Genomic DNA, 25221 nt, shown 5'->3' with positions numbered 1-25221 from the left:
GTGGACTTTACGCTACGCCGCCGCAAGTTTACAGGTAAGTGGTTTGGGAATCAGGCACTTGCCTGTTAAACTTGCGGCGGAGTAACGTAAACGAGATACGTTACGCCGCCGGGTATCTTTGAGAATATGGCCCATCATCTTTTAAAAGGCTCTGTCGTGCTTAACACTGGTTTACTAGAGGGCTTTGTGGTTCCTTTATCTTCTCTGCAACTCATCCGGTTACACTGCCCCCCCTCATTAATGTCTCAGTGCAGATTTCCGTAAAGAATATTTTTTTAGTCACCTATGACATGGGCTGATTAGGACATCATGAAAAGGATCCTCTATTTTGGGGGATGTCACATAGCTCTGCGGAGTCCTTTTTCCATGTAAAATTAGAAGATCTCCTGAGGTCATTTCCACCCCTTGCTTTGAAGATGAGCTCATGTTTATGGTTTTGGCTTTGACTAAAATATACACCAGGGTGATAAAACAAAGACTCGTGTATAAGGTTACTTTGGATCAGGTTTTTTTTCAACCGTCATTGCTATCTGAAAGACTTTTTTTGGGGAAAGGTATTAATAGAGACCAACCAACACTGCTTCAGGTCTGGCACTGTTTGAGTTATACATTTAATTCTGTATTTTTGTATGCCCCATTGGACTTTTTCCGCCGGAAATTCCGACGGACTTAGAAAAAGAACATGTGGGGCCAGATCCACATAGAAATCCACATAGATCGGCGCAGCGTATCAGAGATACACTACGCCGCCGTACCTTACCTGGCATAATTTTGAATCCTCAACGATTTCGCATCGTAAGTTACGGCGGCGTAGTGTATTTCTGGCGGCGGATTTCAAATTGGGCGGGTAGGGGGCGTGTTTCATTTAAATGAAGCGCGTCCCCGCGCCGAATGAACTACGTATGCGCCATCCCGAAATTTCCCGCTGTTCATCGCTAGGACGTCATTTTTTTAACTTAGACGGGACTTACGTACATTCCGATTCACGGGCGACTTACGAAAAAAGAACATTTCAAATTTCGACGCGGGAACGACGGCCATACTTTACATGCCAATTCTATCTATACGCCGCAAAATACCAGCTTTAACTATACGCGGGAAAAAGCTGACTAGAGACGACGTAAGAGAATGCGACGGCCGCGCGTACGTTCGTGGATCGTCGGAAATAGCTAATTTGCATACCCGACGCGGAAAACGACCACCCAGCGGACGCCGAAGTATCGTATCTTAGATCCGAAGGCGTACGAGGACGTACACCTGTTGGATCGAACCCAGATGCCGTCGTATCTTGGTTTGAGGATTCAAACTAAAGATACGACGCGGGAAATTTGAAAGTATGCCGGCGTATCAGTAGATACGCCGGTGTACTCTGTCTGTGGATCTGCCCCGTTCTCTTTTTTTCCGATGGAAATTTCGCTCGTCTGTATGGAATTCTGACGGAGAAAAAAACATGCATGCTCGGAAACAATTCAACGCATGCTCGGAAGCATTGAACTTCATTATTCTAGGCTCGTTCTAGTGTTGTACGTCACCGCGTTTTCGACGGTCGGAATTTGGTGTGTCCGTGTGTATGCAAGACAGCTTAAGCGGAATTCGGAGTTTATTATGACGGGAAATCCGATCGTGTGTACGGGCATAAGTTAGATTTTGGGATCTATGGATTCTGAAAAAAAAAAAAAGGGTTTTGATCTCACAAGGTAGTTACAGTAAAGCCGGTGTTAAGACAGGAAAATCAAGATAATATATACACTATATAACATTGAGTTGGCCCACACTTTTCAGCTATAACAGCTTCAACTATTCTGTCCACAAGGTTTAGGAGTGTGTCTATGGGAATGTTTGACCGTTCTTCCAGATATATCTATATATATATATCTATATATGTATATATAGAGCTATAGACATAGATATATATCTATATGTACATACCATGTTTCCCAGAAAAAAGGCTGGGTCTTATATTAATTTTGGCAACAAAAGACACAGTAGGGCTTATTTTCGGGGTAGGTCTTATCATGTAATGTGATGTCTTCTCTCCCCCTCTCTCTCCCTGCCAAACAGGAATCCCTGTGAAATTAGTTAAAATGCTTGTAAAATCCTATAATTCCCTCTATTACAGTATTATATAATGTACAATGTGTGTGTTTCTGTAATATAATTGTGCCAAATACTTTCGTTATAGCGCCGCTCTGCACTTCTGTGACCCGCCGGAGCTCTCTTCCCCGCAATTATATTACAGAAACACACACATTGTACATTTTATAATACTGTAATAGAGTGGATTCTAGGATTTTTACACAAAATTTAAACTAGGGCTTATATTCGGGGTAGGGCTTATATTGCAGCTCTCCTGGAAAATAGCGCAAGGTCTTATTTTTGGGGTAGGTCTTATATTCGGGGAAACCTGGTATATATATATATATATATATATATATATATATATATATATATATATATATATAAGCAATATTGAGAGTAAAAAAAAAAAAAAAAAAGAAAAGTGAAATGACAGAAGTCTAAATAAAAAATAATATATACTATATATATATATATATATATATATATATATATATATATATATATATATATATATATATATACACAATATATATATACATATATATATATATATATATATATCTATATATATATATAAAACTAGTATATATTGGCCCAGATTCTGAAAGGGCTTACGACGGCGCAACGCCATGTACGCCGTCGTAAGTCCTAAACTGGGCCGTCGTATCTATGCGACTGATTCTTAGAATCAGTTACGCATAGATAACCATTAGATCCGACAGGCGTAAGGCTCTTACGCTGTCCGATCTTAAATGCAATTTTTTTTTCGCCGTTAGGTGTCGCCTCCGTCGTTTTCCCGATCGAGTATGCAAATTAGCAAAATACGCGAATTCCCGAACGTACGCGCGGTCGACACAGTGAAGATACGACGTTTACGTTAGATTTGCGCGGCGTAAAGTTGCCCCATCTATATGAGGGGCAACCAATGTTAAGTATGGCCGTCGTTCCAGCGTCGAAATTTAAAAATGTACATAGTTTGCGTAAGTCGTCTGCGAATGGGGCTGGACGCCATTTACGTTCACGTCGAAACCAATGACGTCCTTGCGACGTCATTTAGCGTAATGCATTTTAGGGACGGCGCATGCGCAGTACGTTCGGCACGGGAACGCGCCTAATTTAAATGATCCACGCCCCCTACCCGGATCATTTGAATTAGGCGGGCTTGCGCCGGGGGATTTACGCTACGCTGCCGCAACTTTACAGGCAAGTGCTTTGTGAATCAAGCACTTGCCCGTAAAACTTGCGGCGGCGTAACGTAAATGAGATACGTTACGCCGCTGCATAGATGCGGCGATCTACGAGAATCTGCCCCAATATTTTTTATTTAGACTTCTGTCTTTTCACTTTTCTTTTTTTTTTCTACTCTCAATATTGCTCCTCCTAAATCATTCATGACCTGCATGGACCCCCTGCTCTCTGAAATCTCTGTTTAAATAGTTACATAGTAATTGAGGTTGAAAAAAAGACAATTCTACAATTTACAATTCTACAATTTATGAAAGGAAACAACAACACTGTGCCGCAGAATTTTTTGTGTCAGTACACTACTTTCAATAATATGTAAAATAGATAAAAAAAATCTTTTATTATAAATATCTTCCAATCAGACCATGGTTATGGGAAAGTATGTCAGTAATCCAAGGTGCAGTTTATTCGGTAAATATTCTCCATACATTCCTATATACAACAATTCACTGTTCAGCACAAATATTCTCACTAAGCTCAACAATATGTTTTATTCATTTGAAAATTAGATGGTAAACAACAGTGAGATGCAGATAGCATTTGACAACTTTCTCAGATCCCGATCGGCTTCACTGGGAAGTATAGGAAAATATATTCTGTGTAGCAAACAAACACGCTAGGAACCATAACGCAATATATTTCCAGGGGGAGTTCTCAAGGAATATTAGAAAAGGGATACAAGTGCAGCCAAGTCCTAACATTAGCTGCAGTATTTGCTGGATAGCATTACAGATCTCAATACACATCGGAAATTGTTTATTTAGATTTGATTGAAAGTATGGGGATGGTAATAAAGGGCCAGATTCAGGAACATTTGCGGCGGCGTAACGTATCGCATTTACGTTACACCGCCGCAAGTTTTACGGGGAAAGAGCTTGATTCACAAAGCACTTGCCTGTAAAGTTGCGGCGGCGTAGCGTAAATCCCTCCGGCGCAAGCCCGCCTAATTCACATGATCCAGGTAGGGGGTGTGGATCATTTAAATTAGGCGCGTTCCCGCGCCGAACGTACTGCGCATGCTCTGTTTTGAAATTTCCCGCCGTGCTTTGCGCGAAATTACGTCGCACCGACGTGATTTTTTGAACGTCGACGTGAGTTACGTCTTTTCCTATTCACGGACGACTTACGCAAAAAAAAAAAATTCAAAATTCGACGCGGGAACGACGGCCATACTTTAACATGGCAAGTCTATCTATACGCCACAAAATAGCAGCTTTAATTATACGCTGGAAAAAGTCGACTAGAGACGACGTAAGAGAATGCGACGGCCTTCGTGAATCGCCAGAAACAGCTAATTAGCATACCCGACACGGAAAACGACGCAAACTCCACCCAGCGGGCGCCAAAGTATTACACCTACGATCCGAAGGCGTACGAAGCCGTACGCCTGTCGGATCGAAGCCAAAAGCCGTCGTATCTTGGTTTGAGGATTCAACCTAAAGATACGACGCGGCAAATTTGAAAGTACGCCGGAGTATCAGCAGATACTCCGGCGTACTTCTTCTGTGTGTAGGAAACGCTGAGCTGCTGAAACGATTTTTTTATTAAGGGCAGTGTATAGTGATTTTATTTTTAAATACGTGTATTCATTTATTTATTTGTTATAGGCATTTATATAGCGCCAACAATTTACACATCACTTTACACATTGTGCAGTCATGTATACAGTATGTGACAGATATTTTTCTCATTTTTTATTGAAAATAAGAAATTTAGTGCTCTGCTTTTTCAGATGTTTTCGGTATCTCCTTCACCATTCCTGGTGTGTATAGACCCCAGTAGCTGAAGCTGAAATTTACAGCCATACTAGAGTAGTGACTTTTGTCACACCGTGTCTGGGATTTGATCCTGGGACCTGGTGTTCATGGACGGTTTCCCTTGGCCTGATATATATATATATATATATATATATATATATATATATATATATATATATATATATATATATATATATATATATATATATTCAGGTTTCCCTTGGCCTGAACCACCAGGGAACTTGTATCATGGTAGAATCCTGGTTTGTTTTCTATATATATACAGGGGCGGACTGACAACTCATGGGGCCCCCGGGCAATAGGACATTATGGGCCCCCCGGGCAATAGGAGACTATGGGGCCCCTAGGCAACAGATTATGGGGCCACACAGTATACATACACACAGACTGAAAAGGATTTTTTTTAAAAACACAGATTTTTACATACTGTCCCTGGTTTTATTGAGGCTGGCAGCCCTGATGGTGCCCCCTAGTGGCATGGGGCCCTCTGGCATTCGTCTGAGTGACGAATAGTCAGTCCGCCCCTGTATATATATAGTAATACCTCGGATTGTGAATAACGCGGTTATCAAGCATTTCTCATTGCAAGCTATTACCAAGCTGACTTGTTTTCCTACCATTGTCTTGCAAAATGAGCAGGATTCAAGCCTCTGTGGTGTGCAGTACCGCATTTGGCCAGAGGTGTGGGGGCGCTGATGACACTCAGAGCCACTCGGAAACACTCCGTTCCTGAGTGTTTCCGAGCCTTTCCAAGTGTTTCCCAGTGCAATACGAACGGCTCCCGGCAGTTTCCAAGTGTTGGCGGCACCACCTCTGGCCACATGCGGTACAGCATACAATAGAAGTCACTGTGGAACAAATTATCAGAGTTCCCATTGACTTCTATGGGGAAAGTCGCTTGGATATACGAGTGCTTTGGATTACAAGAATTCTTCTGGAACGAATTATGCTTGTAATCCAAGGTACCACTGTATATATAGCCCCTGCTGCTGCTGAGCGTCCTGTGATGAGATGTGAGAGAGAAGAGCAGCACTGCTGCAGACATGCATGGATGAAAATTGGGCTCGGGTAAGTATTATAGGAGGGGGCAGGGGGAGATGACTTGGATATTTTTTATTTTTTTTGCCTTAATGCAACTTTACAACCATTTTAAATATAAGGAAGATTTTCCTAAATATAGAAAATATTTTATTTTGTTATTGTAAAATAAAATTTATTTTGACTGAGGCACCTCTTACCACAAGGTTGGTGGTCAATCTGGTGGCTGTTGATAGAGGGCCAGATTATCGTAGGAGCGCGTAACTTTGTGCAGGCGTAACGTATCCGATTTACGTTACGCCTCCGCAACTTAGACGGGCAAGTGCAGTATTCTCAAAGCACTTTGGGCCAGATTCTCAAAGGAGATACGACGTCATATCTCTCAGAGTATCTATGCGACTGATTCATAGAATCAGTTACGCATAGATATCCCTAAGATCCGACAGGTGTAATTGTTTTACACTGTCGGATCTTAGGATGCAGTACCGCGGCCGCCGCTGGGGGGAGTTCGCGTCGTAAACCGGCGTCGGGTATGCAAATTAGGAGTTACGGCGATCCACGACGGATTTTCGCGTTCGCTACGTCGCCGCTAGTCTAGTTTCCCGTCGCAAAGTTAGTCGTCGTTTTTGGTGCCTTAACTTTACACAGCAAACGTATTGCTGTATAAAGTATGGCCGTCGTTCCCGCGTCGAAATGTAAAAATCAACGGCGTTTGCTTAAGACGTCCGTGAATACGAAAGTACGCTACGCGCGTCGCCGTTCGAAAAAATGACGTCACTGCGCGCAAAGCACGGCGGGAATTTCGAAACGGAGCATGCGCAGTAGGTCCGGCACGGGAGCGCGCCTAATTTAAATGGCACACGCCCATTTAAATTACGCGGGCTTACGTCGGAGGCTGCCGGCGTAATTTTTCACGCAAGTGCTTGGTGAATCAGGCACTCGCTATGAAAAATCTACGATACGTTACGCCGCCGCGATTCTACCTGAATCTGGCCCTTTCTGCGTAGCGTAAATCGGTCGGCGTAAGCCCGCCTAATTCAAATGTGGGACAGGGGGGGCGTGTTTTATGCTAATGTTCTGTGACCCGACGTGATTGATGTTTTTCACGAACGGCGTGAAAATATCCCAGTGTGCATTGCTCCTAATACGCCGCAAGGACGTATTGGTTTTGACGTGAACGTAAATTACGTCCAGCCCCATTCACGGACGAGTTACGCAAACGACGCAAATTTTTCAAATTTCGTTGCGGGAACGACGGCCATACTTAACATTGGTACGCCGCACTTACGCCACCATATAGCAGGGGTAACTTTACACCGAGAAAAGCCTAACGTAAACGACGTAACTGTACTGCGTCGGCCGGGCGTACGTTCGTGAATTCGCGTATCTAGCCGATTTACATATTTCGACGCGTAAATCAGCGTACACGCCCCTAGCGGCCAGCGTAAATATGCAGTTACGATCCGACGGCGTAAGAGACTTACGCCTGTCGGATCTAAGGGAAATCTATGCGCATAGATACGACGGCGCAACTCAGAGATACGACGGCGTATCTGGAGATACGCCGTCGTATCTCATTTAAGAATCTGGAGCAGAATCTTTTGTAGAGTTTGGCATTGTGAATGGACTGTGATATACAGATTACAGTCTACAACCATTTTTACTATAATAACATGCATACAGTAAATCAAGTAGATCTGCGTGATAAAACTTTTCAAACATTGAGAAAGTTGTAAAGAAAAAAGAAAAGAAAGAATGTAATTGTTAAAATGAACTAATAAAGTTGTGGATGGACACAAATGAGGAACGGTTAATAACTTATTCATTTTTATCTTTTTAAACAGGTGAATATTTAAATGATCTCATCGCCCGGCACATCTGGACAGGACAGGAAGAATGTGGAAGGGCCAAGGATATCAAATCACTTCTTTAGTGCTGCTGATGCTGGTCCTGGTGTTCGGAGGTGGACACGCTGAAGCACAAAGAGCAGGTAAGTCACCATAACTAGCGAATGAAGGGTCTAGGCTTAACCACTTGCTTACTGGGCACATAAACCCCCTTCGTGCCCAGGCGAAATTTCAGCTTCCGGCACTGCGTCGCTTTAACTGACATTAGCGCGGTCGTGCGACGTGGCTCCCAAACAAAATTTACGTCCTTTTTCCCCACAAATAGAGCTTTATTTTGGTGGTATTTGATCACCTCTGCGGTTTTTATTTTTTGCGCTATAAACAAAAAAAAAGCGACAATTTAAAAAATATATATATATTTTTTACTTGTTGCTATAATAAATTTCCCAATTTAAAAATAAATAAATAAATACATTTTCTCATTTAAAGCCGATACGTATTTTTCGACGTATTTTTGTAAAAAAAAAAAAAATCGCAATAAGCGACTGGTTTGCGCAAAAGTTATAGCGCCTACAAAATGGGGAACAGAATTATGATTTTTTTTAATTTATTTTTTTACTAGTAATGGCGGCGATCTGCGATTTTTATTGGGACTGCGATATTGCAGCGGACGTATCGGACACTTTTAAACAAATTTGGGACCATTCACATTTATACAGCGAGCAGTGCTATAAAAATGCACTAATTACTGTATAAATGTGACTGGCAGGGAAGGGGTTAACACTAGGGAGTGAGGAAGGGGTTAACTGTGTAGCCTGGGCGTGTTCTAACTGTGTGGGGGGAGGGGGTGACTGGGGGAGGTGACTGATGCTGTGTTCCTATGTAAAGGGACACAGATCGGTCTCCTCTCTCCCTGACAGGACGTGGAGCTCTGTGTTTACACACAGAGCTCCACGTCCCTGCTGTCAGTTCCCGTGTCACCGACGATCGCGTGTACCCGGCGGACAACGCGGCCGCCAGGTACACGCATCGGCTCTTCGGCGATGCGCCGGGACAGTGTTTACCCGCCGCGCGCCCCCCAGTGGCGCGCGCGGGTAATGCACATAAAAGGCCGTGTAAACACGTCCACTTGGCACTTGAGAGCCGCGCTGTGGACATATTTTGTCTATAGCGCGGATCTCAAGTGGTTAAGTAAAGCTCCGTAAAAGTGTATGCATACCCATTTTTTTTTGATGGAGTAAAACCCCCATCAGGTTATTTTTTTTGCTACTAGAAGGCCACATCCAAGAAAGCTCATTGACGAATGAAGCAAGGTTGCCCTCCAATGGGAACCCAGAAAGTCCCTCAAAGCAGAAGGAACACCACACCGCAATAGTAAATGAGCTCAAATTGCTTTAATGGTTAAAAATAAAACAACCAACATGTTTCGGGTGCCAGAAACCTGCCAATTCATCAGAGATAACCAGAGAGTCTTGCTGTCACTGCCAAAATAACCGGCATAATTGGCCACTGGCGCCACTGCTATTAACCCTGACCCTAGTGGCAGACACTTGCTTCGGCCTTCAACACACATTAAGGGCTAGTTTACATTTGCTTCAAAACAAAGCTTCGGGCAGGGTTTCTTAAAGCTCTCTGAATGCCAGTCAAAGCTGCTGTCACTAAATAAAATGGTTAGATTACAGTCCTGTTTACACCTTGCTTTTGCTTTGCTTGGCTTCAAAAATTATACCCCGTGTCGCTTTAGTTGTGCTTCAAAGTGTCTATAAAGCCTCCATAAAAGTCTATGGCAAAGCTTGCTTGAAGCTCCACCGAGGCCTCATCGAAGCCCCACCAAAGGCTCATCGAAGCTTCACCAAAGGCTCATCGAAGCTCCACAAAAGCCTCATCGAAGCCCCATCAAAGCCGCACCAAAGGCTCATCGAAGTCCCACTAAAGGCTAAAGCCTCATCGAAGCCCCATCAAAGCCGCACCAAAGGCTCATCGAAGTCCCACTAAAGGCTCATCGAAGCCCCACCAAAGGCTCATCAAAGCCCCACCAAAGGCTCATGGAAGCTCCACCAAAGCCTCATTGAAGCAACATCGAAGCTCTACCCAAGGCTCATCGAAGCTCCACCAAAGGCTCATCGAAGCTCCACTAAAGGCTCATCGAAGCTCCACCAAAGCCTCATTGAAGCCCCACCGAATCTCCACCAATGGCTCATCGAAGCGCCACCAAAAGCTCATTGAAGCTCCACCAAAGGCTCATGAAAGCTCCACCAAAGGCTCATGGAAGCTCCACCAAAGGCTCATGGAAGCTCCACCAAAGGCTCATGGAAGCTCCACCAAAGCCTCATTAAAGCCCCGTTGAAGCTCCTCCAAAGGCTCATCGAAGCCCCACCAAAAGCTCATAGAAGCCCTACCAAAGGCTCATCGAAGCCCCACCAAAGCTCATTTAAGCCTCATGGAAGCCCCACCAAAGGCTCATCGAATCCCCACCAAAGGCTCATTGAAGCTCCACCAAAGGCTCATCGAAGCTTCACTAAAGGCTTATCAAAGCTCCACCATATGCTCATCGAAGCCCCATCGAACCCCCACGGAAGCTCCACCAAAGGCTCATGGAAGCTCCACCAAAGGCTCATGGAAGCTCCACCAAAGCCTCATTGAAGCCCCACCAAAGGCTCATCGAAGCCCCATTGAAGCACCAAGCAAAAGCAAGGTGTAAACAGGACTGTAAGCTAACCATTTTTTTTTTTTCTGGCATTCAGAGAGCTTTAACAAAGCGGCTTCGAAGCCTTGTTTTGAAGTGTAAACTAGCTCTAAAGCGTTTTGGACTCTTTTACCATTTTGGCCTTATACTTCTTCTGTTGGTTTAGGCTCTGAGGTCATTTTCTGTGTACCATTGGGAAATGTTCCCTTCAATTCTTGTCCCAAAAGAAGAAGTTAACCAAAGTGAGGGAATGTGCTGCTTAGGAACAGTTGGAATCCCTTCACGTCTAGTCCTGGGGAGAACTCTAATGCCGCGTACACATGAGTGGAATTTCCACCAGCAAAAGTCAGATGTCAGCTTTTCATCGGAAATTCCGACCGTGTGTAGGCTCCATTAGACTTCTGCTGTCGGAATTTCCGCCAGCAAACGTTTGAGAGCAGGTTCTCAATTTTTCAGACGCAAAAAAATACTATCGAAAAATCCGTTCGTCTGTATGCAATTCCGATGGGTGGGAAAAAAACATGCATGCTCAGAAACACTTTGACGCATGCTCGGAAGCATTGAACCTCCTTTTCTCGGCTCGTCGTCGTGTTGTACGTCACCGGTCGAAAGTTCCGAGAACTTCTGTGTGACACTGGGGTAGATTCAGAAAGAATTTACGCCGGTGTATCTATTGATACGCCGCGTAAATTCAAATCTGCGCTGGCGTATCTTCTTTCTGTATTCAGAAAGCAAGATACGCCGACATTAGCCTAAGATCCGACTGGCGTAATTCTCTTACGCCGTCGTATCTTAGGGTGCATTCTCACCATGGCCGCTAGGTGGCGCTTCCGTAGTTTTCGGCGTAGAGTATGCAAATTACCTAGATACGCCGTTTCACAAACGTACGTGCGCCCGGCGGTAGTTTTTTACGTCGTTTGCATAAGGCTTTTTCCGGCGTAACGTTGCTCCTGCTTCTATGAGGCGCACGCAATGTTAAGTATGGACGTCGTTCCCGCTTTGATTTTTGAATTTTTTACATCGTTTGCGTAAGTCATTCGCGAATAGGGCTGGACGTAATTTACGCTCACGTCGAAACCAATACGTCGTTGCGGCGTACTTGGGAGCAATGCACACTGGGATATGTACACGGACGGCGCATGCGCCGTTCGTACAAAACGTCAATCACGTCAGGTCATCATAGATTTACATAAAACACGCCCCCTTCCACATTTAAATTACGCGCGCTTACGCCGGCTCCATTTACGATACGCCGCCGCAACTTACGGAGCAAGTGCTTTGTGAATACTGCACTTGCTCCTGTACGTTGCGGCGGCGTAGCGTAAATACGATACGCTGCGCCGCCGTAAGATCAAGCACAGCTACCTGAATCTAGCCCCGTGTGTATGCCAAGCTTGAGCGGAATTTCATAGGGAAAAACCATCCAACTTTCTTTCCGACGGAAATTCCGATTGTGTGTACGGGGCATAACATTCTGGATTTCGCCCCCTACTTTTTTTCTCTGTGTCATTGGTCACCAGGTCAGGTAGTGGGACGACTCTCCTCAATGGGGACACACAGGTGGCAAAAAACGTAAGCTGGTGGAGTTTTAACCCTTTACAATGCTATAAAAAATAAGTTTTCCCTTTACAATCAAACAGGCTTCCTGACATCAGTAAGTAAATAGTAATTGGGCTTTCCTGGAGACACACCAACAGTATGTAAAGTCTTAGGCCCCATGCACACGAGACGCTGGTAAACTCGAGTTCAGAGGCATTTGGGCATTTTTTTCAACTGCCCCTGAACACATTTAATGTTATCCTATGTGTCCATGCACACAATCACGTTTTTTGGCATTTCAAAGCAGTTGGGTTTAGGGCCGTTTTTCCAAACCCAAAATTTTGGGTTCAGACGCTTTCAGCTTTCGCGTTTTAGACGCAAATCGCGGCAAATCGCGGTAAAACGCGGTACCGGCGTTTTGCCGCGATTTCGTTTATAGGCGTTTTTAAAGGTGACCTATTTTTTTACATTAGAAATCTCAAAAATGATGGCAAATGATGAAAAACCATAAAAAAAACATAAAAAATTTAATTGCTTGCATTGCATTGTGGACAATCCACAACTTGTGGCAGGTGACGTGGCCAGTGGACAATCCACAACTTGTGGCAGGTGACATGGCCAGGTGACGTGGCAAGTGGACAACCCACAACTTGTGGTAGGTGATGTGGCCAGGTGATGTGGCAGGTGACGTGGCCAGGTCACGTGGCCAGTGGACAATCCACAACTTGTGGCAGGTAACATGGCCAGGTGACGTGGCAAGTGGACAACCCACAACTTGTGGTAGGTGATGTGGCCAGGTGATGTGGCAGGTGACGTGGCCAGGTCACGTGGCCAGTGGACAATCCACAACTTGTGGCAGGTAACATGGCCAGGTGACGTGGCAAGTGTACAATCCACAACTTGTGGCAGGTAACATGGCCAGGTGACATGGCAGGTGACAAGGCTTGGTGACGTGGCCAGTGGACAATCCACAACTTGTGGCAGGTGACGTGGCCAGTTGACGTGGCAGGTGATGTGGCCAGTGGACAATCCACAACTTGTGGCAGGTGACGTGGCCAGGTGATGTGGCAGGTGACATGGCCAGGTGACATGGCAAGTGGACAATCCACAACTTGCGGCAGGTGACGTGGCCAGGTGACGTGGCCAGTGGACAATCCACAACTTGTGGCAGGTGGGGTGGCCAGGTGACATGGCAGATGACGTGGCAAGTGGACAATACACAACTTGAGGCAGGTGACGTGGCAAGTGGACAATCCACAACTTGTGGTAGGTGATGTGCCAGGTGATGTGGCAGGTGACGTGGCAGGTGACATAGCCAGGTGACATGGCAAGTGGACAATCCACAACTTGTGGCAGGTAACGTGGCCAGTTGACGTGGCAGGTGGCGTGGCCAGTGGACAATCCACAACTTGTGGCAGGTGACGTGGCCAGGTGACGTGGCAAGTGGACAATCCACAACTTGTGGCAGGTGACGTGGCCAGGTGACATGGCAAGTGGACAATCCACAACTTGTGGCAGGTGACGTGGCCAGGCGACGTGGCCAGGTGACGTGGCAGGTGACATAGCCAGGTGACGTGGCCAGTGGACAATCCACAACTTGTGGCAGGTGGCGTGGCCAGGTGACGTGGCAAGTGGACAATTCACAACTTGGCAGGTGGCGTGGCCAGTTGATGTGGCAGGTGACGTGGCCAGTGGACAATCCACAACTTGTGGCAGGTGATGTGGCCAGGTGACGTGGCAGGTGATGTGGCCAGGTGACGTGACAGGTGACGTGGCCAGTTGACATGGCAAGTGGACAATCCACAACTTGTGGCAGGTGACGTGGCCAGTTGACGTGGCAGGTGGCATGGCCAGTGGACAATCCACAACTTGTGTCAGGTGACGTGGCCAGGTGACGTGGCCAGGTGACGTGGCAGGTGACATAGCCAGGTGACGTGGCCAGTGGACAATCCACAACTTGTGGCAGGTGGCGTGGCCAGGTGACGTGGCAAGTGGACAATTCACAGTTTGTGGCAGGTGACGTGGCCAGTTGACGTGGCAGGTGGCGTGGCCAGTGGACAATCCACAACTTGTGGCAGGTGGCGTGGCCAGGTGACGTGGCAAGTGGACAATCCACAACTTGTGGCAGGTGACGTGGCCAGTTGATGTGGCAGGTGGCGTGGCCAGTGGACAATCCACAACTTGTGTCAGGTGACGTGGCCAGGTGACGTGGCCAGGTGACGTGGCAGGTGACATAGCCAGGTGACGTGGCCAGTGGACAATCCACAACTTGTGGCAGGTGGCGTGGCCAGGTGACGTGGCAAGTGGACAATTCACAACTTGGCAGGTGACGTGGCCAGTTGATGTGGCAGGTGACGTGGCAAGTGGACAATCCACAACTTGTGGCAGGTGACGTGGCCAGGTGACATGGCAGGTGACGTGGCCAGGTGACGTGGCCAGTGGACAATCCACAACTTGTGGCAGGTGGCGTGGCCAGGTGACGTGGCAGATGACGTGGCAAGTGGACAATACACAACTTGAGGCAGGTGACGTGGCAAGTGACACGCTAAATACACGTACACTGCTGCTCTCTCAGCTGCTCTGGTCTCACAAAATAGCTGAAATGGTTAAATAATACTGTTTTTTGAGCTTAGGGAGGGTCTTATGATGTTTCTTAACCAAATGCTTATAAACGCAAATGCGGTAAAACGCGGTAAAACCAGTTTTTTGTCCTTTAGACTTTAGGAGGGCCGGATTGTGACCAGCAGGGGCAAAAAATGTTGGCATCAGTGAGAATAATAATGGCCTCAGGATTGGTGGTCAATAGGAGGGATAGGGCCCCTATTAGTAGGAGGAATAGTATCCCATCATTGGTATCAGTGGAAGAAACAGTGCCCCATTGTTGGTCTCAATGGGAGTAATAGTGCCTCAAATCAGTGGAAGGAATAGTGCCCCAAGGGCCGGATAGAAGCTAGCAAAGGGCCACATCTGGCCCTCGGGCCGCAGTTTGGAGACCCCTGGCTTAGAGCAATATTTTCTCCAGTGAAGCATTTCAACCTTTTCTTTGCACCTTATCTTATATTTGCACTTTATCTATGCATCTTAACCACTTCAATACCGGACACTTTTACCCCCTTCTTGCCCAGGCCAATTTTCAGCTTTCAGCGCTGTCACACTTTTAATTGACAATTCCGCGGTCATGCAACACTGTACCCATATGACATTTTTATATAAAAAAATTAACAAATAGAGCTTTCTTTTGGTGGTGGTATTTAGTCACCACTGGTGTTTTTTTTTTATACATTTTGCTAAATACCGTATCTACTCGAGTATAAGCCGACCCGAATATAAGCCAAGGCACCTAATTTTACCACAAAAGAACTGGGAAAATGTATTGACTCGAGTATAAGCCGAGGGTGAGAATGCAGCAGCTACTGTAAGCGGAAAAGAGGGTCAACCATGTCCATTTGCAGCCTTACTGTGCCCATTTGCAGCCTGCCCACTGTGCCCATTGAGGAGGTTATAGATACTTTGTAGCAGGGTTATACATTTTCACTATGCAAGAACCAATAAGGCTCTTTCCAACAAACATGAATCCTTGTATCACACATGCTTGAATGACCCAAATGATGTCTATTTAGTCCTATCGGGTAGGAAGTGTGATGAAAGTTACTGAAATGAATATTTTTGTGTTATGATTAGAACCACTGAAATATTGCCTTTCTTTCATTATATCGTGTATTTGTTTTATTTCCTTTTATTTCTTGATCGATATAAGATATAATACATATGTATGTGAGTGTATTAGAAAATTACTTTCCTTAAGAGACATTATAGCGTTAATCAACCCTTCAGGAAGTGATTAAGTGAAAACAGATGTCTTCAAACCCCTCCAAAACAGCTCCTCCCATGGCCCCTTCCATCGACTAAAACAAAGATGGCCCCCAAAGACTTTTGAAACGTGTGCAGTATGCCAAGAACAGATGTCACAGGGGCGTGTAATAAGGGACTATATATGGACTGACCTATCAGCTGTGCTCATGTGTATGATGTCATGTTGTTTATAAAAGACCAATTAAAAGTCCAGCCCCTTCTCTCTACGGCTGGACACCGAAAGGAACAGAGCTCTCTATCAGTTCTCTGCATAATTTCACGATTTGGGTCAAACGGCAGAATGGGTTAAGCCCTGAGGTTGTGTCAGGGGTCAATCCTTATCAGAAGAAATCTCCAACGTTGCTAATTTTGAGGTAAAGCAATAACAATTAGCCAGGAAAATCCAACCTAGCCAATTGATTTTTCCATAAAAAGATGCACTGGCCATTGGGCTCTGTAGAAGTCACAGAATGTCCGGGCAAAGATCATTTTCAAATTCTACCATAACCAGTAGATTTGTGACAATGATATATCTATGGGCACATTACCGTATATACTCGAGTATAAGCCGACCTGAATATAAGCTTAAGCTATAAGGCTTTGAAAAATCATTGCTCCCCAGCCGTAGGTACCCCAGACAACAAACTTTGTACACTTGTAGAGGAGAAATGGGGCTACATGTGTGCCAAGTTTGGGGTCCAGGAGACCTACAACCGGCCGGTACCGGGTCCCCAAATTCACCAGAGAAATTACCGTTTAACATGGGAGTCTATGGAAGGGGTGTCCGGGTTTGAAAAATCGGTGCTCCCCAGCCGTAGGTCCCCCGGACAACAAACTTTGCACACTTGTAGAGGAAGAGGGGAGCTACATGTGTGCCAAGTTTGGGGTCCAGGGAACCTACAGCCGGCCGGTACTGGGTCCCCAAATTCAGGGAGATCAGGCACAAAAAGGTGACTCGAGTATAAGTCGAGGGGGGCATTTTCAGCACAAAAAAATGTGCTGAAAAACTCGGCTTATACTCGAGTGTATACGGTAAGTTCAAATGGCTTGGAGTGCCTGAGGTCTGAAAAAAATATGACTATGCTTGGCAGAACTGCATAGAAACAACTGTGCCATACCTGATGAGAGCCGTGTCATGCTTTGCCGTAAGACAGCGGCCTTCCGGTGTACAAAAGCCACGCCTCCTCCTCATTCTTGTCCGTGATAGGGAAACACTCAGTTTCCCAGAAGCAAGTCAGTTTTCAGTGTTCCACCTATCACGGACATCCTCTCGTCCTCATCCGTTTGTGTTAAAACGCTGAAATCTAAAAATTTACCTGGGCACGAAGAGGAGCTTCTGTAACCTTCTGGAGCCTTTTGCACCTTGTAAAATTGCCCAACAAATATACAAAAATTTCACCTTCCCAGTTTTAACCACTTAACGACCGCAGTATGTACATATACGTCCACAGAATGACACGTACAGGCAGATGGGCGTACCCGTACGTCCCTGCCTAGACGTGGGTCGGGAATCCGATCAGGACCCCCCCCCCCGGTACATGCGGCGGTCGGTAAGCCTCTGGGAGCGATCCGGGATGAGGGGGCGGCTATTAGTTTCTAGCCACCCCCCCCCCCCGCGCGATCGCTCCCCGGAGCTGAAGAACGGGGCTTCCCCGTGCTTCACTGTGGCAGGTGCATCGAATGTGTCATCCCTTTTATAGGGAGACACAATCGATGACGTCAGACCTACAGCCACACCCCCCTACAGTTGTAAACACACACTAGGTGAAACATAACTCCTTCAGCGCCCCCTGTGGTTAACTCCCAAACTGAAACTGTCATTTTCACAATAAACAATGCAATTTAAAGCGGAGTTCCAACCACAATTAGCATTTTTTAAATGTATGTCCTTTCATCCTGCGTTTTTATAATATAAATCCGGTCACTTACTATTTTACAATCCGCCGCCGATCAAAAAAGATAGTTTATAAAACTATGTCTACACCGTTTTCATTTTGGTTGTGGGCATTGTGAAGCCTACAAGCACTTACTTCCTGGAAGTCTTGGATGGGGAGTGATAATTGGACAGCGCACTGCATCCTGGGAAATGATGACACACATTTCCCAGGAGCATTAGAGGGAGATGATGTCAGAATCCTAGGTGGTTTCAAAGGCAGATTACGTGGGACTGCATAGCAACAGGCATTTCCTAGTTGAGTAAAAAAAAAAAAAAAAAATTTTTTTTTTTACTTTTTTAGGTCTAATGAGCACAATAATGAAAAAAAAAATGTGGGATGGAAACTCCACTTTAAATGCATTTTTTGCTGTGAAAATGACAATGGTCCCAAAAATGTGTCAAAATTGTCCGAAGTGTCCGCCATAATGTCGCAGTCACGAAAAAAATCGCTGATCCCCGCCATTAGTAGTAAAAAATAAATAAATAATAAAATGCAATAAAACTATCCCCTATTTTGTAAATGCTATACATTTTGCGCAAACCAACCGATAAACGCTTATTGTGATTTTTGTTTACCAAAAATATGTAGAAGAATACGTATCGGCCTAAACTGAGGAAATTTTTTTTTTATATATTTTTGGGGGATATTTATTATAGCAAAAAGTAAAAAATATTGCATTTTTTTCAAAACTGTCGCTCTATTTTTGTTTATAGCGCAAAAAATTAAAACCGCAGAGGTGATCAAATACCACCAAAAGAAAGCTCTATTTGTGGGAAAAAAAGGACGTCAATTTTGTTTGGGAGCCACGTCGCACGACCGCACAATTGTCTGTTAAAGCGACGCAGTGCCGAATCGCAAAACCTGGCCTGGTCTTTTAGCTGCATTTTGGTCCGGGGCTTAAAGCGGTAGTTCACCCACAATCCCATGATTTTACCATCGAGACAGGCATTGTAGCGCGAGCTACAGTATGCCTGTCCCGATTTTTTTAACCCCGTACTCACCTTGTAGTCGTCCATCGTAGATTTCGGCTCCCGCGGGGAATGGGCGTGCCTATGGAGAGGGAGGATGATTGACGGCCGGCCCTGGCACGTCACTCTCCCCAAAGACAGCTGGAGTAGGTCTCGGCTCTTCACGGCGCCTGCGCACAGGCTATGCGCACGCGTCGTGAAGACCAAGCCTATTTCGGCTATTTCCGGAGAAGCGTGACGCGCCAGAGCCGGCCGTCAATCATCCTCCGTCTCCAGAGGCACGCCCATTCCCCGGTATCTTCGATGGACGACTACAAGGTGAGTACGGGGGTAAAAAATTCGGGACAGGCATACTGTAGCTCGCGCTACAATGCCTGATTTTAAGGTAAAATAATTTTTTTTTTTTTTTTTTCCCGTCGATAGGGTGAACCCCCGCTTTAAGTCGTTTTTTCGAGACGCTTAAAAACGTAATTTTTTAGAACCCGAAAAACGGTCGTGTGTACGCGGCATCAACGTTCCTCCTCCCTAGGCAAGACTTGCAAAACTTTGTAGTGCCCAAGAAAACTTTGTCTCCACGTTCCCTGAAATCCACATTAAAATTCTTCAGTTCTGGTTTTCACATCTCCGATCCGGACATGCGGGGCCTTTCATAATGCTTATGATAGAGGTCAGGAAAAGATTTGACATCCTTCGATGACCTTTTCATTCTCAAAACCGCAGACAAAGAAGGCGGCGGGACGAAAACACAATGAAAAGAATCTCTGGGGTACGGGCGGGAGGGTTGGGGGGGGGGGGTTGGGGGGGATTTGCTTAACACATGCAAAGTGCTTGGGTTGTATTTATCAAATAAAAAGATTTATGTCTGTGAAGAACTCTGAAAAAAAAAAAACGTCTTTCAGGAGGGGAGGGGGGGGGGGGGGATTATTCAAATGTCAAACCGTAATGCGTAGATGAAGTTTCAAACAAGACAATTATTGAGAGATCTGTAAGAACTCTGCTAAGCATGTAACATCATTATCATCTCCAGAAACCCTCAACCCTTTCTGCAAAAATGGGTAATGTACTGTAATGTTTATGGAGCTGATGTCTAATAAAGAAGAGAACAATGGGCCAAATCCTCAAAAAAGATACGACGGAGTAACTGCTGTTACGCCGTCGTATCCCTGTTTCTATCTATGGAACTGATCCACAGAATCAGTTTTCCATAGTTAGGCAGAAGATCCGACATGTGTAAGGGACTTACACTGCCGGATCTTAGGATGCAGTACCGCATCCGCCGCTGGGGGCATTTTGCGTCGAAATGCCGCCTCGGGTATGCAAATTAGGACTTACGGAGATCCACAAAGCTTTTCAGCTTCGTTTTTTCTCCGTAAGTTTTATTTTGCAAACGCAAAATTAGGGCTGCTTTTACAAAGTGTAAACTGTTTACACCTTGTAAAAACAGACCTTTCTTGCTTTTAAATGTAAAAAAAAAAAATTGGCGCCGTATCTTTTTTTTTACCCGACGCAACTTTATTGTCCCGTCGCAATCCACAAAGCCAGACGTAACGTAATTTCGTGCTATGCACGTCGGGAAAATGACGTCACAACCATGCGCAGTACGGCCGGCGCGGGAGCGCGCCTCATTTAAATGGGAATCGCCCCCTGGAGAAGAGGAACGCCTTGCGCCGGCCGGATTTAAGTTACACCGCTCAAAATTTCTAGGTAAGTGCTTTGTGGATCGGGCACTTAGTTAGAGATTTTGCGGCGGTGTAACTTAAATGGAAAAAGTTACGTTGCGCCGGGTTTTTGAGGATTAGGCCCAATGAGTCAATAATTCCTGGGAATTCATTCTCTGTAGAAAGTTAAGGAAAATGTTATCAGTCAGTATGACCAGTCATTTAGAAATAACATTTAAAAAAAAAAAAAACTCCCTGAACTCAAAAATATGTGTAATGCCGCGTACACGCGACCGTTTTTTGGGTTCTAAAAAATGAAGTTTTTAAGGGTCTAGAAAAAAACGAAGTTTTTTTCAACCCGATCATTAAAACGGCCTTGCCTACACACGATCGTTAATTGCCGGCGGCGCGCTCGCGACCCGGTCCAAAGCTCCGTGACCGCGCCCACGGGACACGATCGCCGCCGCTGTGCTGTGATCGGTCACCGGAGCTGAAGAACGGGGAGAGGATCGCGCACACCTGCAGCACGGTGGGGGACCCAATGTTAAGTAGGAACAACGATATGTCTCCTCCCCCCCCCCAGTCAGTCCCATCCCCATACAGTTAGAACACATGCAGGGAACACACATGTAACCCCTTGATCACCCCCTAGTGGTAACCCCTTCCCTATCAGTGACATTCACACAGTAATCAGTGTATTTTAATAGCTCTAATCGCTGTATAAATGTCAACGGTTCCAAAAATGTGTCAAAAGTGTCGGATTTGTCTGTCGCAATGTTGCAGTTACCATAAAAATCGCAGATCACCACCATTACTAGTAAAAAAAAACGAAACTACCCTAAAACCACACCCAATTCCTCAACCCCCCCCAAATAAATAAAACAAAAGTGTACATCATTTTTTTTCTAACTAATTTAACTTAAAGCGGGGGTTCACCCTTAGAGGGCACTTTTCCCCCTTAGATTCCTGCTCGTTTTTACTAGGGGAATCGGCTATTTATTTTAAAATATGTGCAGTACTTACCCGTTTACGAGACGCATCCTCTCCGTCGCTTCCGGGTATGGGCTTCGGGAATGGGCGTTCCTTCTTGATTGACAGGTTTCCGAGAGGCTTCCGACGGTCGCATCCATCGCGTCACGATTTTCCGAAAGAAGCCGAACGTCGGTGCGCAGGCGCAGTATAGAGCCGCGCCGACGTTCGGCTTCTTTCGGCTACGAGTGACGCGATGGATGCGACCGTCGGAAGCCTCTCGGAAGGCTGTCACTCAAGAAGGAACGCCGGCTCCCGAAGACCCATACCCGGAAGCGACGGAAGAAGATGCAGCTCGAAAACGGGTAAGTACTGCACATATTTTAATATAAATAGCCGATTCCCCTAGTAATAACGAGCAGGAAGCTAAGGGGAGATTTTTTTTTTTTTTTTAAATGGGTGAACTCCCGCTTTAAGCAGTTTAACTACTTGCCGACCGCCCACCGTCCTTTTACGGCGGCAAGTCGGCTCCCCTGCGCGAGAGCCCGTAGTATAACGTCGGCTCTCGCGCAGGCCACTAGGCCCCCGCTCGCCCCGACTCCCGTGCGCGTGCCCGGCGGGCGTGATCGCCGCCGGGCACACGCGATCGCTCGTTACACAGCGGGGACCCGGTCCTGTCAGGGGAGAAATGCTGATCTTCTGTTCATACAATGTATGAACAGAAGATCAGTGATTTCCCCTAGTGAGGCCACCCCCCCCTACAGTTAGAACACACCCAGGGAACATACTTAACCCCTTCCCCGCCCCCTAGTGTTAACCCCTTCACTGCCAGTGGCATTTTTATAGTAATCTAATGCATTTTTATAGCACTGATCACTATAAAAATGCCAACGGTCCCAAAAATGTGTCCAAAGTGTCCGCCATAATGTCGCAGTACCGAAAAAAACGCGGATCGCTACCATTACTAGTAAACAAAAAAAATATTAATAAAAATGCCATAAAATTACGCCCTAAACTGAGGAAAAAAAAAAGTTTTTTTATATATTTTTGGGGGATATTTATTATAGCAAAAAGTACAAAATATTCTTTTTTTTTTAATTGTCGCTCTATTTTTGTTTATAGCGCAAAAACTAAAAACCGCAGAGGTGATCAAATACCACCAAAAGAAAGCTCTATTTGTGGGGGAAAAAAAGGACGCCAATTTTGTTTGGAAACCATGTCGCACGACCGCGCAATTGTCAGTTAAAGCGACGCAGTGCCGAATCGCAAAAAGTGCTCTGGTCTTTGGGCAGCAATATGGTCTGGGGGATAAGTAGTTAATGAGCATGTGTAAGTTTCCACTTCATGATCTTAGCAGTATTAGGCCAGGGACGGCTTCACACAGAGGCGATGGAGGAACATTCGTTTCCTGATCTCCTCTGTGACTAGTAATTGACTATTGAATTGACAATTTCATCACTTCTGGTTTCAGAGCTGTAACAGCCAGGGAAGCAGTTAATCAAACATGATCTGTGCTTGTTTAGCTGCTTTGGAGGATAGCGGAGACATTGGGGGTCTAGTAGACCCATGAGGTCTCCATAAGGAGTACCTCTCACCTGCCCAAAGCTATCACAGCCGGACGACAGGCAACAGCGATTTATAAAAGTTTGACCTCCCTACTATGTTCCGTATTTGAAACGTTTTTCTTCTCCAATTTTTCAGGCTGTAAGAATGTCAATTACGACTTGATCTTCCTCTTGGACACATCTTCAAGTGTGGGCAAAGAGGACTTTGAGAAGGTTCGTCAGTGGGTCTCTAACCTGGTGGACACTTTCGAGATTGAGCAGGACAAGACTCGGGTCGGAGTAGTACGGTACAGCGGTAAACCCTACACAGAGTTCGACCTGGGGAGGTTTCAGACTCGCGAGGACGTAAAAGAGGCCGCTAGGAATATTAAATACTATGGAGGAAACACAAACACTGGAGATGCTTTGAGATACATCACAACATACAGCTTTTCGGAGGAGGCAGGCGGGCGGCCCAGAGAGCGGGCCATTAAAAAGGTGGCCATTTTGCTAACGGATGGCAGAAGCCAAGACCTGGTGCTGGAACCTGCCACGGCAGCGCATAAGGCTGGGACTAGGATTTTTGCTGTAGGTGTTGGGGAAGCGCTCAAGGAAGAACTTGTGGAGATAGCTTCGGAACCCAAGTCAGTCCATGTTTTTCATGTCTCTGATTATAATGCCATTGATAAAATCAGAGGGATTTTGAGAAGAAGACTGTGTGAAAGTAAGTGGCCACTATATTGTCAAGTATTTGTCAAATTTTGTCAAGTATTTAAGTTTTCCGAACCTGGCATCAACTATTGGCTCAGTACAGTGATAGATGGCCTCTATTGGACAGTGATGCCATCTATCACAAAGCTGGGCCAATTGTGGAGGTGGGTCCAGGTTCTCAACCACTCTACACGTGTAAGCACTCTGAGATTTTAATCTCTTGGGGGGGGGGGGGGTATTCGGTAAAGAACATGTGGCATTGACCTGATATGGTATTCCATTGACCCCAATAACTTGATATGGTATTCAAATAACCCCAATGACCTGATTTGGTATTCCATTGACCCCAATGACCTGATATGGCATTCCATTTACCCCAATAACTTGATATGGTATTCCAATAACCCCAATGACCTGATATGGCATTCCATTGACCCCAATAACTTGATATGGTATTCCAATAACCCCAATGACCTGATATGGCATTCCATTGACCCCAATAACTTAATATGGTATTCCAATGACCTGATATGGTATTTCATTGACCCCAATGACCTGATATGGTATTCCAATAACCCCTATGACCTAATATGGCATTCCATTGACCCCAATGACCTGATATGGTAGTCCATTGACCCCAATAACTTGATATGGTATTCCAATGACCTAATATGGTAGTCCATTGACCCCAATAACTTGATATGGTATTCCAATGACCTGATATGGTATTCCATTGACCCCAATAACTTAATATGGTATTCCAATGACCTGATATGGTATTCTATTGACCCCAATAACTTAATATGGTATTCCAATAACCCCAATGACCTGATATTGTATTCCATTGACCCCAATGACCTGATATGGTATTGCATTGACCCCAATAACTTGATATGGTATTCCAATGACCTGATATGGTTTTCCATTGACCCCAATAACCTGATATGGCATTCCAATAATCCCAATGACCTGATATGGCATTCCATTGACCACAATGATCTGATAAGCTATCCCATTGACCCCAGTGACCTAATATGACATGTTATTGACCCCAGTGACCTGATATGCCCCCAATGACTTGCCTTCTCACCACTCCCTCTCTCACATTTGAATAATATTATTATTTAAGGAAACTGAGAGTATTTGTGATTGCCTAAGCAAAAATGACTTTTTTTATGCCAGATTTGTCGTGGGGCTGAGGTTACATGCAGAGCTCTAAATCTCTTCAGTACACAGGTGGGTTTCCCAAGTGTGTGCAAAGATGGGGCTGGTATGCAAGTCATAAACTCGGCATGTCTGCGCATTCACGGCAAATCCCCTGCACATGCGCAGATGTAAGGCCGGGCCCAGAAGGCCGCTCAGAGCCTTTG

The 25221-nt window shown here is 45.4% G+C and overlaps 1 protein-coding gene across 1 annotated transcript in view; it reads left to right on the top strand.

Annotated features, from left to right (window-relative positions):
* COL22A1 (collagen type XXII alpha 1 chain) overlaps positions 1–25221 on the top strand; it is a 513833-nt gene that overhangs the window by 69176 nt on the left and 419436 nt on the right. Inside the window, exons 2-3 of the mRNA XM_040355007.1 lie at positions 7985–8130; positions 23298–23864. Of these exons, the coding sequence (XP_040210941.1) occupies positions 8037–8130; positions 23298–23864 (661 nt within the window). The 5' untranslated portion in view covers positions 7985–8036. The remainder of the gene's footprint in view (positions 1–7984; positions 8131–23297; positions 23865–25221) is intronic.

This window comes from Rana temporaria, chromosome 5, assembly GCF_905171775.1.
Source record: "Rana temporaria chromosome 5, aRanTem1.1, whole genome shotgun sequence".
Lineage (NCBI taxonomy): Eukaryota > Metazoa > Chordata > Amphibia > Anura > Ranidae > Rana > Rana temporaria.
This window is presented reverse-complemented; position numbering and strand designations above follow the sequence as displayed.